The sequence below is a fragment of the Crocuta crocuta genome, unplaced genomic scaffold (genome assembly GCF_008692635.1).
Source record: "Crocuta crocuta isolate KB4526 unplaced genomic scaffold, BGI_CrCroc_1.0 scaffold408, whole genome shotgun sequence".
NCBI classification, from domain to species: Eukaryota; Metazoa; Chordata; class Mammalia; order Carnivora; family Hyaenidae; genus Crocuta; species Crocuta crocuta.
In genome coordinates, this window is record NW_027527444.1 from 407,054 (window position 1) to 423,862 (window position 16,809).

At 50.4% G+C, this 16,809-nt stretch overlaps 1 protein-coding gene across 1 annotated transcript in view; it reads left to right on the forward strand.

Moving 5' to 3' along the window:
• The window catches only part of NUB1 (negative regulator of ubiquitin like proteins 1), a 26,187-nt gene that overhangs the window by 5,456 nt on the left and 3,922 nt on the right, over positions 1-16,809 (forward strand). The window contains exons 3-12 of the mRNA XM_077761163.1: positions 666-833; positions 1,542-1,600; positions 2,545-2,615; positions 5,943-6,125; positions 6,285-6,376; positions 8,205-8,311; positions 11,406-11,592; positions 12,182-12,289; positions 13,080-13,232; positions 16,588-16,734. Of these exons, the coding sequence (XP_077617289.1) occupies positions 666-833; positions 1,542-1,600; positions 2,545-2,615; positions 5,943-6,125; positions 6,285-6,376; positions 8,205-8,311; positions 11,406-11,592; positions 12,182-12,289; positions 13,080-13,232; positions 16,588-16,734 (1,275 nt within the window). The remainder of the gene's footprint in view (positions 1-665; positions 834-1,541; positions 1,601-2,544; positions 2,616-5,942; positions 6,126-6,284; positions 6,377-8,204; positions 8,312-11,405; positions 11,593-12,181; positions 12,290-13,079; positions 13,233-16,587; positions 16,735-16,809) is intronic.

Below are 16,809 nucleotides of genomic sequence, written 5' to 3' on the forward strand. Positions count from 1 at the left end.
AGGGGAGGGTCAGAGAGAGAGGGAGTCACAGACTGAAACAGGCTCCAGGCTCTGAGCTGGCAGTCAGCACAGAGCCCGACGCAGGGCTCGAACCCACAACCGCGAGATCATGACCTGAGCGAAAGTCGGACGCTTAACCAACTAAGCCACCCAGGCGCCCTTATGGCCCCCCATTCTTTTAGCCCAGGATAATCCCCACTGTTTTCACTTCTTCTGTTTGGTCCGTTTTCCTATCCTTTGTTTTGTTTTATTTTGTTTTTTTAACTGTTATTTTAATGTTTTTTCATTTTTGAGAGAGAGTGAGTAGGGAAGGGGCAAAGAGAGAGGGAGAACAGAATCCAAAGCAGGCTCCAGGCTCTGAGCTGTCTGCACAGAGCCCGACGTGGGGCTCAAAGTCACAAATCGCCAGATCATGACCTGAGCCTAAGTCGGACGCTCAACTGACTGAGCCGCCCAGGCGCCCCATCCTATTCTTTGTTTTTATTGCACTTTATTTTTGCCTCCACCCTTCCTAGCCTCTCTCCCTCTCATGATGCTGAGCCCGTCTGGGTTTCTCTCTGGTGGGCTGACCGCCACTCAGCAGAGCCCTACAGGCGCCCTCCTGTACTGTGACCCTTCTCTGGAGTGGATACTACATTGACCTGCTTGCTGATCTGGCTTCACAGGACCTTGCCAAGAAGTACTCTGACAAGCTAGAATGTTGTGAAAATGAAGTGGAAAAGATAATAGAAGAAATACGTTGCAAAGCAATTGAGCGTGGCACGGGAAATGAAAATTATAAAACAACAGGAATTGCTACAATTGAGATATTTTTACCTCCCCGACTAAGAAAAGTGAGTAATTTCCCCAAATGAGCACATAGGTACCGTTGCTTTGTTAACTCAGTGATAAATTGTGATTTTTAATTTTTTTTAATGTTTTATTTATTTCTGAGAGAGAGAGNAGCTGGCAGTCAGCACAGAGCCCGACGCGGGGCTCGAACCCACGAACCTCGGGCTCGAACCCACGAACCGTGAGATTGTGACCTGAGCTGAAGTTGGATGCTTAACCAACTGAGCCACCCGGGCGCCCCAAATTGTGATTTAAAAAAAAAAAATGTTTATTTATTTATTTTGAGAGAGAGAGCGAGCAGGGGAGGAACAGTGAGAGAGGGAGAGAGAATCCCAAGCAGGCTCCACACTGTCAGCATGAGCCCGATAAGGGGCTCGAACTCCCAAACCGTGAGATCATGCAGCGCTGGAGGCGCCGGGCTGGGCCCTTGTGTCACATGGGCAGCTCCCTTGAGTAAAGACACGTTACCAACCTCTCTGAACGTCTGCCTTCCCAGCAGAGGCTGAGCACTCGTGCGGCGTCCGCCACCACCCCTTGGAGGGCGGCTCGGTCTTGGGGTCAGCATGTCCCGTAGCGTCTCCGCCAGGCAGGCGTCCTTTCAGGCCTGAGCGCCGTCTCATACCAGCCTTCCTGATTTTGTAGACAGAGTCATAGCACCAAACAGTGTCACGTTGAAGTACATTTTCCTTTATTTGCCTTTTCTAAAATAGGAGCGGAAGAACCTGCTGGAGACCCGACTGCACATCAGTGGCCAAGAACTGAGGTCAAAGTAAGTGTGTGTCTGCCCAGCGCCCCGGCCGCTCTCCACCCTGTGACACTGGCTCGTCTGATCCTTCGTGACGAGTCCGGGAGAGAGACAGGCCACGTGTTACTTCTCACCTAGCGGAAGGGAAAGCCGAGAACTCGAGCAGGCTCACACTGACAGTTCAGGGCAAAGCAGGAACACAGGATGGGCACCCTGCCACCTGACGGGTGCTTGCTACCCTGTTCTAATCTGTGAACGGGTGGCACAAATAACCTGATATTCACCAGATCGCTAGCTCTGACTTTTATTTCTTCGCGCACTAACGACTTGCTGTGACGTTCTGTGAGGTGTGCCAGCCCATTTCAGGCCAGTGGCCTCTCTCTAAGAAGAAAAAATACCCACCACAGGCCAGTGAAATTTACCTTTTGAGACCTGGTTGGTGGGGTCGTCTGCGTCCCGATATTTAAGTGGTAAGTGTCTTGACCACCTGCAGAGAGCTGGCCAGTCCCTGTTTGTGGAGCTGAGTTTTCTCATTGTCTTTGGTCTGTGTCACGGCTGGTAAGGATGGATTCAGGAAGCATCATTCATGCAACACACATGAGCAGCAGATTGCTTGGAACACCCCTCTGTGATGGGCTCCTCCAAGGAGACCGTGGGAGGTGCGGAGAACGGATTTGGTCCTGACATACAGCCAGCGCCCCCCCCCAACCCCCCCAGCTTCAGTGGGTCTTCCGCCTGAGTGCTCTCCCCATCGTGGGGAAAGAGATAGTTTAAAAAAGGACAGTCTCTTACACAGTCTCAGGTAACCACCTAGGAAGCTGGCTCCGCCACGGAGTGACGTTTGTGAGTCCATAAGTCGAAACGCCCAAGCTTCTGAGTGAGACATATGATGCAGCTGTCATGATTACACTCTGCTTAGCGGCTGATGACAAGTTGATGACCTGTTTGTGTACTGGTTTATTTTACAGAATAGCCGAGACCTTTGGATTCCAAGAAAATTATATCAAAATCGTCATCAACAAGAAACAGCTTCAACTAGGTATGGCGTGGCCCAGTTTGGGGCCGAATTTCGAATCGAGTTAATGTAACAACTCTCCGTCGTTTTTTCTCTCTCTTTTTCAACTCACAAATTTCTAGTGGCTTTCTCGCATGTAGAGTCTAAGAAAGATCAGTGCAGCGGTTATTAAAATAAAAACGTAAAGCAGAAAGCAACTTTTCTAGTCAACAGTGACTGTCTGTTTTGTGCTGACCAGAAGGCAGACACTCACCCTGGGTCTGAGGAAATGTTACGGAATAGGGATGTAGGTGTATGAAGAGTCAAGTGGGAGTTCCGGTAAGTTCTCACCACAGCAGAAGCGCTAAAGCTAAATGGGGACACTTAGGGGTGTTCCCGACTGAGAGCCTCCCATTGGAGCCTCCAACGTGAATTTGAGCCATTGAGAAAAGTCCAGTATGGCTGAGGCTAGGAAGTGCAGGGAGGGAGTGCTTTTTTTTTTTTTTTATAAAAATTTTTTTAATGTTTTATTTATTTCTGAGACAGAGAGAAGAGAGCGTGAGCAGGGGAAGGTCAGAGAGGGAGGGAGACACAGAATCTGAAGCAGGCTCCAGGCTCTGAGCTGTCAGCACAGAGCCCGACGTGGGGCTCGAACCCACGAACTGTGAGATCATGACCTGAGTCGAAGTCGGAGGCTTAACCGACTGAGCCGCCCAGGCGCCCCAGGGAGGGAGTGCCTTTTAAGGATGGAGGGCCAGGCAGAGGCCACAGTGAGAAGGCGACAGCAGTGGTTCTCAAGCGCAGGGGTGACTTTGCCACCCAGAGGACAATCGGCAGTGCCTGTTCTGGTTGCCGTGACTTGGTTGTGGGGTGCGGGTGGGGGCGTGTGCTCCTGTCACGCGGGGAGTAGCAGCCAGGGACGCTGCTGGACCCGACACAGGGCACCGGACAGCTCCCGCAACAGACTCACGTGGCCCGCGATGTCGGGCGTGCTGCTGGGGGACCCTGGGCCCTGTGAGCTTGGGCGTGTTGGGGTGTCCTTCCTAACAGAGGCAGGAAGCCATGGATGCTGGGGGGCACGACACACTGGGGTTCAGAGGTCCCTTTGGCTGTCCTCGGGGGTGGACCCGAAGGAGGCGTGGGTGGACTCGGGGCCGGTTCGCCGCTGCAGCAGTCGGGGCGGGCACTGCGGTCTGCTCCCCGGACATCCTCGGGACTTAGAGTCAGGTTCACATCCTCGCTCGATGGAACGCAGCCGCCTACGTGCAGCCCTGGCCCTCCTTTCCGGCGCCCTCGAGAGCCACTTCCCCTGGTCTCTTCCGGCTGTCATAGGCAGCTTTGCGCCCTCACCTCTGTGACAGCGCCCTGCTGGTGGTCGTCACGGGGCAGAAATCCTGGATTTTGTTCTCAGACCCATCAACTTCCACCTTAGCATTTGTGTTTTACTAGGTTATTTCCCCGCCCCAGGGCCACGCAGTTCCCTATGTTTTCTTGTAGTGGCTTCATCTGCACGAGGTCAGTAACTGTCCCAAGTCTCTCTTTATATTTAAAGGCTAAAGCTGGAGCTTACCTTGCCCTTGCCGCTCTGCTCTTTGGCGCCCCCTTTATGAGAGCTCTGTTTCTGCACTTCCTGTTCTTCCATTTACCTGTAGGTTTGCTTCCAGACCAGAACCACGGAGGTTTTTTGTTGGGGTGTAACTGACATGTAACATTATGTGGGTCCCAAATGTACAATGAAGGATTCAGTGTTTGTGTATATTGTGGAACGAGCGCAATCACCTGTCACCTCACATAATTAATTTTCTGTGTGTGTGTGAGGAGGACTTTTAAGATCTATTCTCTGAGTCACATTGAAATATAAAACACGGTGTTATTCATTGTGGTCAGCAGGCTGCACATTACAGCTCAGGATGGACTTACTTTGTAACTGAAGTTTCTACCTTTTGACCGCCTTCACTCGTAGACTTCTCCTACCGTGGCTTTGTTGTAGTTTTAAAATCTAGTTAGTAAAAGGAGTCCCCTTCTTGGCTCTTTTGTTTGTTTGTTTTACATTTACTTATTATTGACCAGGGGAGGGGCAGAGAGAGAGGGACAGAGGATCCAAAGCAGGCCCTGTGCTGACAGAGAGCCTGATGTGGGGCTCAAACCCACAGATCGTGAGATCATCACCTGAGCTGAAGTCAGATGCTTAGCCGACTGAGCCACCCAGGCGCCCCTTGGCTCTTTTTTATCAAGGTGACTTGACCATTGGCATATCTTTATTTTCCTACATTTCAATGGTTGCCAAGTTTCTTGAGGAAAAAATCCAACTGGAGTTTTCTAAAAAAGTATTCAAAAGTATAGGTTTATAGCTCATAATATTTTGTTATTTTTAAATCTCTACGTATGTGTGTTTATTCTTCATTTTGGTGGTGGTTTATTTTCATCTTTGACTTAGTTTTTCTGAGGTTTGTATATTTGATTACTTTTTAATGGAACCAGGTTTGGTTTGGTTAATAAGCTCCTTCATCCCGGTTCATTGATTTCTGCCACTTTTTTTTTAAACGTTTATTTATTTATTTTGAAAGAGAGAGAGAGAGAGCAAGCAGGGGAGGGGCAGGGAGGGAGACTGAGTATCCCAAGCAGGCCCTGTACTGCCAGTGTGGAGCCCGACGTGGGGTTTGAACTCACCAGATCATTGACCTGAGCTGAAACCAAGAGTCAGACACTTAAGCGACTGAGCCACCCAGGCGCCCTCTGCCGGTATCTTTATTTCCATCTTACGTATGTGGAAACTGGGTCCTAGGAAATAAGCACTTTTCTCCGGGCCACGGAGCTAAAAAGGGGTAGAACCCAAGAGGCTTGCTGTTAACCTCCATGGTAGACCGCCTCTCGCCATGCCCCCCGGCACCGGGGCTTCTCACCCGCTCCTGCAAACCGGGGTTATGGTTTCTCCGGCCAGAGGGGAGGAAAATTCACCGGTTGCTCTTACCATCTCCCCTCCCCCACCTCGCCTAGCAGTAGCTGAAGCCCGTGTGTTGTCGTCCAGTACGCGGTGGGGCGGCTCGCGGGTACTCGTGCAGGGTTAGGAGCTCACGTAGGGGCGCCTGGGTGGCTCCGTCAGCTAAGCGTCTGATTTCAGCTCAGGTCATGATCTCGTGGTTCGCAGGTTCGGGCCCCCCGTTGGGCTCTGTGCTGACAGCTCAGAGCCTGGAGCTGCTTTGGATTCTGTGTCTCCCTCTCTCTCTGACCCTCCCCTGCTCACTCTCTGTCTCTCTGTCGCAGAAATAAATAAAACATTAAAAAAAAAGCTCACGTAGAGTCATGGAGAACGGACTGCTCTGCAGCACCTCCAGCGGCTCTTCTCGTAATGAGCGTCTCCCGTTTGTGCAGGGAAAACTCTCGAAGAACAAGGAGTGACGCACAACGTGAAAGCGATGGTGCTCGAACTGAAACAGTCCGAGGAGGACGTGAGGAAAAACTTCCAGGTGGAAGAAGAAGAGCAAAATGAAGCCGAGCTAAAAGAAAAGAGAATTCAGAGGACCAAGAGAGGCCTGGAGATCTTGGCGGAGAGAGGTGCGCGGGGCCCTGGGCTCTTTTTCTCACTAGGGGTCTCTTACAGGCGGCGGCAAATGGGACCGGGGCGGCGGGTGCGGGGCCCTTGTCCCCCACGATCTCGCAGTTCGGGGTCCCCATCGCTGCGTTTCAGCGAACTTCCGCCCGGTTCCGTTGCAGCGGAGATGGTGGTGGACCCGGAAAGCATGCCGTACTTGGACATAGCGAACCAGACGGGCAGGTCCATCCGAATCCCCCCGTCGGAGAGAAAAGTAAGGACCGGAGAAGTGTCTGGCTCGCGCTTTGATTTGCTGTCCAGAGTGGAAGCGGTTTTCTAGGTCTTCTATCTTGGACTGTTAGAAAGGACTAGAAATGGCTCTCTGGGTGAGCAGGGGATGTCCCTGTATGGGGGGCCCCTGCGTTCGGCGGACTCAGCCGGTGAGTCTGGGCGCAGCGGAACGGAGCGGCACGACCGCGCCGTCCCGCAGCAGGGACTCGGAGCGTTCCGGAGCGAGCCATGTGACGCACCGCCTTCAGAATAAGTGGCTTCCCGTGGCAGTGGTAGTTTTGATGTGGTTTTTTCCCTAGAGGGCCCCGCCCCCTCGGGGATGGATCAGAGTAGGGACCCGGGTGGGGGCAGGGTGGGGAGGCTGTGCCACTTGGGAAGAGTCTGACAGGCGATTCCGCCATCTCAGCCCGGGCTCCCCACTCCCGCGTCCCTGTTTGCTGGCTTGGAAGAGGCAGGAGATGGTGTCACCGTGGGACACATCCGGGGGCATCTGTGTGCCTCCTCCTTCAGCGGCGCCCCGAGATGAGGGGGCGGGAGTCCAGGGAGCCGTCGAGACTGTGGGCCAAGTCCGTTTTAATTGTCTTTATTATTTTAAATGTTCACTCTTGGGAGGAAGCCAAGCAAGGGAGGGACAGAGAGAAGAAGACAGAGCGAGGGAGATAGGGTCAGGCAGCGCCCAGACTGAGGCGGGCTCCATCTCCCCAACCCTGAGATCGTGACCTGGGCCAAGGTCGGAGCTTAACCAACTGAGCCACCCAGGTGCCCCTAATTTTTCTGTCTTTAAAAGACAAATTTGAGTAGGTCTCGCGATACGAATTACTCCCTTTGAGGTGAAGGATTGAAGTTAAGTTTTTGAGAAAATAACTTTGTAGCCATCAGCAGATTGATGTTTGTTTTTAAATGTTGGTAATTATTTATTTGCCCACAGCTCTCTCACATTAAATGAGGATATCTAGATCTTTCTTGGAAAACATTTACAAGACTGACTCATATAAGTACAAATCTAAATATCAATGAGCTTAAAAGATTTTTTGGATTTCCTTTTTTTTTTTTTTTTTAAAGTAAGCACTTTGCCCAAGCATGGGATTTGAACTCCTGGCTCCAAGATCAAGAGTCACCTGCTCTGCCACCTGAACCAGGCAGGTGCCCCTTGATTGCCTCTTTAAAAAATTGTTTTAGAGGGGCATTTGGGTGGCTCAGTCATTTGAGTGTCTGACTTTAGCTCAGGTCAAAATCTTGTGATTCGTGACCTTGAGCCCCACGTTGAGCTCTCTGCTATCAGCCTATCGGGGAGAGCCTACTTCAGATCCTCCGTCGCCCTCTCCCTGTCCCTCCCCTGCTTGCACTCCCCCAAAAATAAATAAATATTTTTTAAAAATAAGTAAATAAAAATTATTTTAGAAATAACGAGTTGACAGCTTAGAAAACACTTCGTTAAGACAACAAAGTGAAATGAATATCTTTTTTAAAAAGGATACAAGCAAGTGTCGCTGGCTACTTTTTTTACGTGTTCAGCCTTCTCAAGTACTAGAAGTAGATCTAAATCATGGAGATACTAAAATAAACTGATGGAAACCCAGGGGCAGGTACTGGCTAGAACCGTATCAGCCGCATTAAACTGAGTGCTTGATCTCACCATTTCAGTGAAATGAAAGCGTTGCTTATATTTTTCTTAATTTTGGCTTTTAGATTTTGTTGTGATCTTTTTTTAAATCTCTATTTGATTTCTTTAGATTTAATATGCTTTTTAATATAATTTGTTTTATTATGGTTTAAAGTGATGCTTTTTTAAAATCCATATTTTTTTCTAGGCCCTTATGTTAGCTATGGGATATCACGAGAAGGGCAGAGCTTTCCTGAAAAGAAAAGAATATGGAATAGCCTTGCCATGTCTGTTGGATGCCGACAAATATTTCTGGTAGGCACTCTTGTATTTGGTGGATACCAGTTTTAAGGAAGATCTCCCAGTTCAGGAAGATCTTCTGGTTTTAAGGAAGGTCTTCCGCGTGAAGGATTTTATAAACATGCGCACTTACTGTTCTTACAGCAAGCACGTGGGACATAGGTCTGGTTTTTGGGATAAGTCGGCAGCCTGCCCCATCCGTCTTGAATAATGGCCAGAACTTTTCCCAGTTTGATGAAAACCTGTAAGCCCCCGGGTAAAAGGACCTTAATGAATCCCAAGTAAAAGAAATATGGAAAAAACTAGACTGGGGCATACCATAATCTAGTTCCTTAACACCAGTGATTTAAAAAGACTTCTTAGGGGCGCCTGGGTGGCTCAGTCGGTTAAGCGTCTGACTTCGGCTCAGGTCATGATCTCACGGTTTGTGAGTTCGAGCCCCGCGTCGGTCTCTGTGCTGACAGCTGGGAGCCTGGAGCTGCTTCAGATTCTGTGTCTCCCCCTCTCTCTGCCCTTCCCCTGCTTGTGCTCTGTCTCTCACTGTCTGTCAATAATAAGTAAATGTTAAAAAAAATTTTTTTAAAGACTTCTGAGCCAACCTTCCCTGAAAGAAAACAGAGGTATGTAGGCTTAGCTTATGTTTCTTGAAACTAATAGCTTTATTTTATATGAAAATTTTGAGCTCCTAAGGCAAATAGAGTAAGTTTCTGTTAAGTAACTGACTTCAGCCCAAATGGGATTTAATTTTTCTAAAGGTAGGCTCAGTAGGCCTTATTTAAATAAATGTTGCTCATTTATTTACTTTAATGTTTTTAACATGAAAACTTTTTGACTGTTGATTGTGAAAGCCACTCAAACCATAAGCCAAAGCAGCATTTATAAAAATATATTCTATAGTACAATTTGATACCAGGCTTTGAAATTTTTTTCTTTTCCCCTGAGTGACCTGATCAAGTTCAAATAAGGGCTCTAAGAGTTTCAAAATTACTACATGTAAGTGATGATGATCTTGTGGTCTCCCTTACAGGCCTCTCTGTGAATAGAAAGTGTCCTTTTTGAAACTAAAAGAACGAAATGTATTTCTCAGCTGTGAGATGGGTGTTTGTTTTCATGTTGCACAGGCTCCGTTGGGGCTTGAACTTGGATGCTGGATTTTATGTTTACCCGAAATGAGGCAGTTCCTGCCCTTGCTCTTCGTGCTTATTAAACACAAATGAGCCTGTGCACACATGTAAGACATTGAAAGTGATGGCAGAGTGTCCCCTGCTTTCTTACGAACAGCACGATAATCTGTCACAGAGACAGAAGGAGTCTAGAATGTAGGATCACCTTGAACGTAAGGCCCTTCCTCTTCCTCAAAGGCGAGTTCTCAGGCTGAGCAGGCAATTCCGAGAACGTGCAGCTGCCCAGCCAGGCGCCTGCGCGTGGGCGTCTGTGCAGGCGTGAGTGTGTGTGTTGCAGAGCCCTCACAAAGAGGTGTGTGTGTCTCCTGAATGCCAGTAGGTTGTCCCCTGCGCACCCCTGAGGCCTGACATTCCACTCAGGAGACTCCTTCTCTACAGTGTAAAAGACGCGGTCACATTTCTTTGCTTTTTCTTTTTTCCTTCCAGGCAGCTGGTAGTAGGCAAGGTGGGGGCCAGAGGGCGTGTGGATTCTGTAGTTTGATACAAGAGCAGCCTAATTTTTTTTTTTTTAATATTTTTATTTATTTCTAGGAGAGAGAGAGAGACAGCATGAGCAGGAGAGGGTCAGAGAGAGAGGGAGATACAGACTCCGAAATAGGCTCCAGGCTCTGAGCTGGCAGTCAGCACAGACCCCGATGCGGGGCTCGAACCCACGAACCGCGAGATCATGACCTAAGTGAAAGTCGGACGCTTAACCGACTAAGCCACCCAGGCGCCCCAAGAGCAGCCTTATTTTTAATAGAATACCCATGAAAACAAACAGGCAAGACCTTTCTCTTTTTAAAAAAATTATTTTCAATGTTTATTTTTGAGAGAGAGAGAGAGACCGCGTGAGCAGGGAGGGGCAGAGAGAGGGAGACGCAGAATCCCAAGCAGGCTCCAGGCTCCGAGCTGTCAGCACAGAGCCCGACGCGGGGCTCAAACTCACAAACTGTGGGATCATGACCTGAGCCGAAGTCGGACGCTCAACCAACCGAGCCCCCCAGGCGCCCCTCAGTTTTGTCCAGGTGTCACACACGATTCCAAATATTTTCCTTCTTTGTTGATGAGGAGGTTCAGATTTCAGGTCTGGATTTGCATTATGATTTTCTAAAAATCACATTTTAAAATAAAAATGATCTTGATGTCTCTCTTTGTCAACATATCATCATCTTGTCTTCTCCTTTCTCTGGACTTCGGTTTAGCCCTGCTGCCGCAGCTACAGAGTAGCATTTAGCCTGTACCTGGGCCCCCCTATCCTAGGATTTAGAGCCTGGCATTTTCTGGATCGTTTTTCCTCCCAGCTTGCCTGTGATTGCACATGAATACCTTGTTTTCACCAGTTGGGGTGTTCTCAGTAAGTAGGGATTTTTTTTTTTTTTTTTTTTTGGTGTGTTTTTAAAGCATTGGTTCTTAGCTTTGACTGTATGTTAGAATCACCCAGGGAGATTTTCCACCGACAGCCTCCAGGCCCTGTCTCCAGATATTTCTTTACAACTTGATGTAGATGGCATCTCGGCATCAGTGTTCACCAAAATAAAAAAAAAAAAAAGAAATCCCTCACTTCCAGGTGATTCTGATTTGAAGTCAGGGTTGGAAATCTTGGCTTGAACTCATGGTCTCCTCGTGTTTGCTCGGGGGTATTGACACGGTGACCCCGATTTCCACTTCCTGCTGCACCTGTTTCCTGGCATAGCAAGAATGTGTGTGTGTGCGTGCATGGGTACGTGCGCGTGCCCTGGGTGGATGGTACTAGACCATTCTTCCTGGGCCGTGACTGCTTTTTCCCCATTGGGAGGATCCAGCTTATAAATACAGCTCCCTTCGCAAACACGGGTCCATGCTGTAGACCAGCCAGTCTTCGGAAGCACAGCGAGACCCGGAGAAGACTGGCAGAAATGCACAAGAAGGCGGTTAATGCTCCTGCTGTGTGTCCCCCCCCCCAGTGAGTGTTGCAGGGAGCTGCTGGACACGGTGGATAACTACGCGGTGCTCCAGCTGGACATAGTGTGGTGTTACTTCCGCCTGGAGCAGCTGGAATGCCTTGACGATGCAGAAAAAAAGCTCAACTTGGCTCAGAAATGCTTCAAAAATTGTTACGGAGAAAACCACCAGAGGCTGGTCCACATAAAAGTATGTTACCGTACTCTGCTTTGTGTCTCATTGAGCCCATTTCTAGCACTCGAGCTCATTCCCGTTAAAACGTAGGCGGCTGCCGAACAGTGATCGGATGGTCGCCTGCCTGGTGCTCTTACTTTAGGCCCCTTTTCAGCTGGGTCGTTAAATGTTTTACAGGCTGGGCCGTTCCTGTGGGCTGCCCAGCGTGTAGCCAGAGGGGACACATTTCCTAGCCACATGACCCCGACCGAGAGAGCCGGTGACTGAGTTCCGTAGAGTCTTGTGGGAGATTTAAGTGCGGGAAAAATAGACAATTTGAATGGTAACAGTTCACGTGAGTGAGTCCCAGCTCGAGAGCTATGATTTGAGTAAGGATTCTTCTAAGGCGATTTCCACAGGCCATCAGAGTTCTGCTCGGAAGCCTCAGGCAGCACAGATCAGCCCTGGCGTGGGTTTTGTGCACCTCCTTGCAGTCCGGAAGGAATCAACATCTTAGTTATGCTCTTTTGCCCCGCGGAGATGAAGGGAATTATGGGTGTGAACGTTACACATCTGCAATTAGAAATAAGATCATTTTATCCTTTTTTCTTCCCAATAACTTTAGGGGAACTGTGGGAAAGAGAAGGTACTATTTTTAAGACTTTACTTGCTTCAAGGTATCCGAAATTATCACAGTGGAAATGGTGAAGAGGCTCGTGAGTATCTCAACAAGGTAAGAAAGTGGATGCCCCAAAGGGTAACCATTTTCACCTTTTTTTTTTTTCCATCCTGAAAAGTTGTCTTTCGTGAACTCAGCCGTTTGTGACTGTGAGGGACATGCATCTGTCTCCCGTGCTCTCTGCCCCATGTGTACCGTAAATGGCATACTTGTATCTGCTAGGGAATAGGTGAGATGCTGTAAGAAGGAAACCTCAGGACAGTGGCTGTGATTGGCTAGAAGTTTCCATGCCTGTATTCTGGCAGCAGAGAGCTGAGCAGGCCAGGTCAGCAGAGCAGCTCCCCCAGCCTGTGTGCAGCAGGCAAGGACACGCCTGTCAGTCCCCTTCCAGCCAGCAGAGGGGGCGAGAGAGAGCGAGCGAGCGAGCAAGCAAGAGCGAGAGCACAGGCGCACCCAGGGCGGGCTGGGAAGGACCGGAAGTTGAGGCTGTCATGCCTGCTACCTGCCGCTGGCCTATACTTAACCACCTTGCTACACCCGGTTGCAGGAGAGGGTGAGAAATGCCGTGTGCACAGCTCAGATTCAGGGGATTTGATAAAAAAGCGGGGGAGATGGTGGCTACCAGCCCCTCCCATCATACTCCAAGGCCCGTTTCCTTCTGTTACCTCCGGTACATGACACGCGTAGAGTGAGATCTGTGTTCCACTAGAGCCAGGTGATAACAGGTGGAGTTCAGACACCCTCGTTCGCGTACGGTACGAGCATGTTTTCTTCAGGCTCCAGCTTTGTGTTCAGTTTCAGTGTTATGGTTAATGATTCGTGTGTTTTTTTCCCTTGTCTGCAGGCACGTCAACTCTTTAAAGAGCTGTATATCGATCCATCAAAAGTTCACAATCTGTTGCAGTTGGGATTTACCGCCCAGGAGGCCCGGCTCGGCCTGAGGGCGTGTGAGGGGAACGTGGACCACGCCGCTGCCCACATCACCAACCGCAGAGAGGTACCTTAACGCGGGCTCGGTGACACCGGGTCTTGGCTGTGGCACAGGCGTGAAACTTGAGGCGACAGTAAGCCTGCTTCCAAAACACTGTCGCTCTTGGATTTGAAAGAAGGAAAAAAGATTGTTCCACAGTAGTTGTTAATAACAGGGGCTCTTTAGACTTCAGACAGAAAAGAAACAGGAGACACTTGTCCTATTTAATTGAATTAGTTTTCAGGCAGTGTGGGTTCCTCAGTTTCATTTTCTGCTGCTGTGGCTCATAAGTACATTGCCCAGGTAGCCTGTCTGTGCATGCGCGAGCATGAATGCACTCCCTCTCTCTCCTTTCCCATGGTAGATTTCTGGAAACCAGTTTAAAGGGGGCCTCTGTTTTCCCACAGAGCCGTTGCTGTAGTTGGGGATGGCGTTCTTAGCTAGAAACGTGAGTCAAGTTATAGGAGTCAAGTCATATGTTCATAATGAACATTATGAAAGCAAAGGTACAAAACTATAATCCTTTGAAACGACTCTAAGTCAATAGATTTCAAGATCAGTAGATGTTGGCATTGGAGGGCATGTTTCTGTGTCTAATATGCTAGTTTTATAGTAAAAGAGCTGAGGTCCAGAGAGAGTTAATGATGAGATACTGAGAAGTAGGACCACTGTTTTTCTCTAAAATAAGAAGTCGGTACCGATTTTCTCACAGGTCCTTTCTAGCTGTAAACTCCAACCCTGGAAGTCTTTAGAAATCTTCTCATGTATATAGTCTCTTTTCTTCTCTCTTTGCCGACCCACCAGAGTGGTCCTGAGGCGGGAAAGCCGCTTGAAAGGGTGTGTGGACGAGGTCAGGCAAGCTCTGTGTGGTCCCTGGCTGCCTGGTGCCAGAGCCAGAGCGCATCCGTGGGCCGCACGCAGCAGCCGGTTCGAAGGGCCGTTCGGGCTTCAGCGTTTAAGACCCCAGTCGTTGGCTACCTTTCTGTCTGCCTGTCGGCCTGACAGCTCTCCTAATCGCAGGCCACTGTGTCTTGCTGTAGAAGTCAGTGAGTAGGTAAAGGCAGCGACTTGGAAAAGTGTTGTGTGGGGTGCAGCCCTTCCTGGGGCTCCTTGGGGCTGCTCCTGGGTACAGGCTGGTTTCCTGTGGGGCCGAAGAAGCAGAAGCCGAGGTGGCCGCGGTGTTGAGGGGCTGGGAGAGGCGGACATCCCCGGTCCCTGGGGCCCGTTCCCCCTTCAGGCTGGCCGGGACAGCCACCAGAGGAAGCAGTGCTCACTGCTCGCTGTCCTGTGGTCGGTCCCCTTTACCTCTCCCGTTTCTAGTATAAAGAGAAACGTCAGGAAAAATGCTTTCCCTCTTGTGTGTCAACATGAATAGAAGCTGGCATAGACATTTGTAATTAAAGAAATGGAAGTCTTTGGGGCTCCCGCTTTGTGTCAGATCCGGGTGCCACGAGCCCTGTGTCTGCCACTGGTAGCATCTTGCTCTGGGTTTCAATGTCATACACGTTTCATTTTTTTTATTTTTTTATTTTTTAATTTTTTTTAATGTTTTATTTATTTTTAGGAGAGAGAGAGGGAGAGAGACAGCGTGTGCAGGGGAGGGTCAGAGAGAGAGGGAGTCACAGACTGAAACAGGCTCCAGGCTCTGAGCTGGCAGTCAGCACAGAGCCCGACGCGGGGCTCGAACCCACGAACCGCGAGATCATGACCTAAGCGAAAGTCGGACGCTTAACCGACTAAGCCACCCAGGCGCCCCACGTTTCATTTTTTTTAAACATTTATTTTTTAGACAGAGACAGTGTGAGCAGAGGAGGGGCAGAGAGAGACACAGAATCAGAAGCAGGTTCCAGGCTCTGAGCTGTCAGCACAGAGCCCAACGCGGGGCTCACTCATGACCTGTGAGATCACGACCTGAGCTAACGTTGGACGCCCAACCGACTGAGCCACCCAGGTGCCCCTGCACATTTCTTAGCCCTTTGAAACACGAGTAGAAGTAGTGGAAATCGGAGGCGGAGGAGGGGGCAGGGTAAAGGCAGGTAGGTGGCAGGCAGGTGCAAACAGAGGCTGAAGCATGAGTGCTGCAGAACCCCTTTGCCAGCTTGTGTGCTTGTATGGATGGGGGGGTGGGGTGGGTTGCAGCTTGGAGACGCAGGGCTGGGGTGCGGAGGAAGGGGCACCTGGTCGGGTGAAGTTCAGAGGAGGGGTGAGTGAAAAGGCCCAGCCTCTGCCTGTGCGGGGACTGAGGGCAGTGCTGGGGAGGGTTTGGTTCTGGATGAACAGAAGTTGGTGGGGGGGGGCTGGCCCTGCTGCGCCGCCATCAGTGATGCGGGATGCTCACCAGCGTGTGGGGTTTGAAGCAGGAATTTAGCCTAAGGATGCCTTCCTCGCTGGGCGGGTCCCAGGCAGTCCCTCCCCAGATTCAGACCCCTTTCTTCCTGAGATGAGGTCACGCCCCCCCCCCACCATGTGCAAGAAGATGGGGGGTGCTTGTTGCTTGGGGTGAGCCACAGAGGTAGGAACAGACCCAACAGAGGAGGAAAAGCCGTTTTCTCTGCTGTTCTCTCTGCGTCGGGTGAGAACCGACCACGTCCAGGATCGTGCAGAAGCAGCCCCATCCCAGCTGTGCGGTCAGCCGTGACCCTGGCCCGCAGGCCGCTTAACTCTCTTTATAGGTTTTCTGTCTTCTCATTGGCAAAATGATGAGGTTGGATTAGATTAGTGCTTTTCAAAGTTGTTTTGGCTTGTTTGGTTTTCTGTCAGCAAAATCTCTTTTTTAAAAATTACATTTGTTTTTAAATTCTGAACTCTTGGGATCGGGGCTGGGATGGGAGAGACGAGGCTACACCTCCCCACAGCCCTTCTCAGACTCTTGCAGCGACAGGAGGCACTTCTGAGACTCAGGGTCAGGAACTGTGGGATTAGCTGACCTTTGTCACCTGACACTGAACATTCTGGAGGTTCTGAAGAGGCTACTAGGCCCCAGGAGGCAGCTGAGTCCCTGCTGCCGGGAGTGGGGAGCGCAGGTCTGCAGTTTGCGGTCACCCAGGACCCTGCCCCCAGCCCCCATTCAGAGTCCACCATTTTAACAAGATCCCCAGGGATCAATCGGGCCAGGACCGCATCCCCCCCCCCCCCCACCCCCCCNGGTGACTGAGAGCGTTACCTTCTGGCCCAGTTGGAGATGTCCTGCCCCCATGGGCCCTGCCCCGGGGCACCACGTGGCCTCTGCCCTGAGGCCCTCATGCTCTTGATGGGGTGGGGATTGCAGAGAGCGGTTCCCTCCCCTTCGCTGCACACTCGCCTCCACCCCAGGAAGAGCGTCCTGAGCGGTCTCCCTGCAGACCCCAGCCCCCAACTTGGTGACTTTGCTGTTTTCCTAAAGGAACTGGCCCAAATCAGGAAAGAGGAAAAAGAGAAGAAAAGACGCCGGCTGGAGAACATAAACTCGTTGAAAGGAATGGGCTACTCCACTCACGCGGCCAAGCAGGCCCTGCACCAGGCCAGCGGGAACCTGGACGAAGCCCTGAAGGTGGGTGACCCTGGGCCTCTCGGCCTGCCCCGCCCTCCCCTGACCTCCTCTCTGCATCCTCCCCTGAGTGCCCCG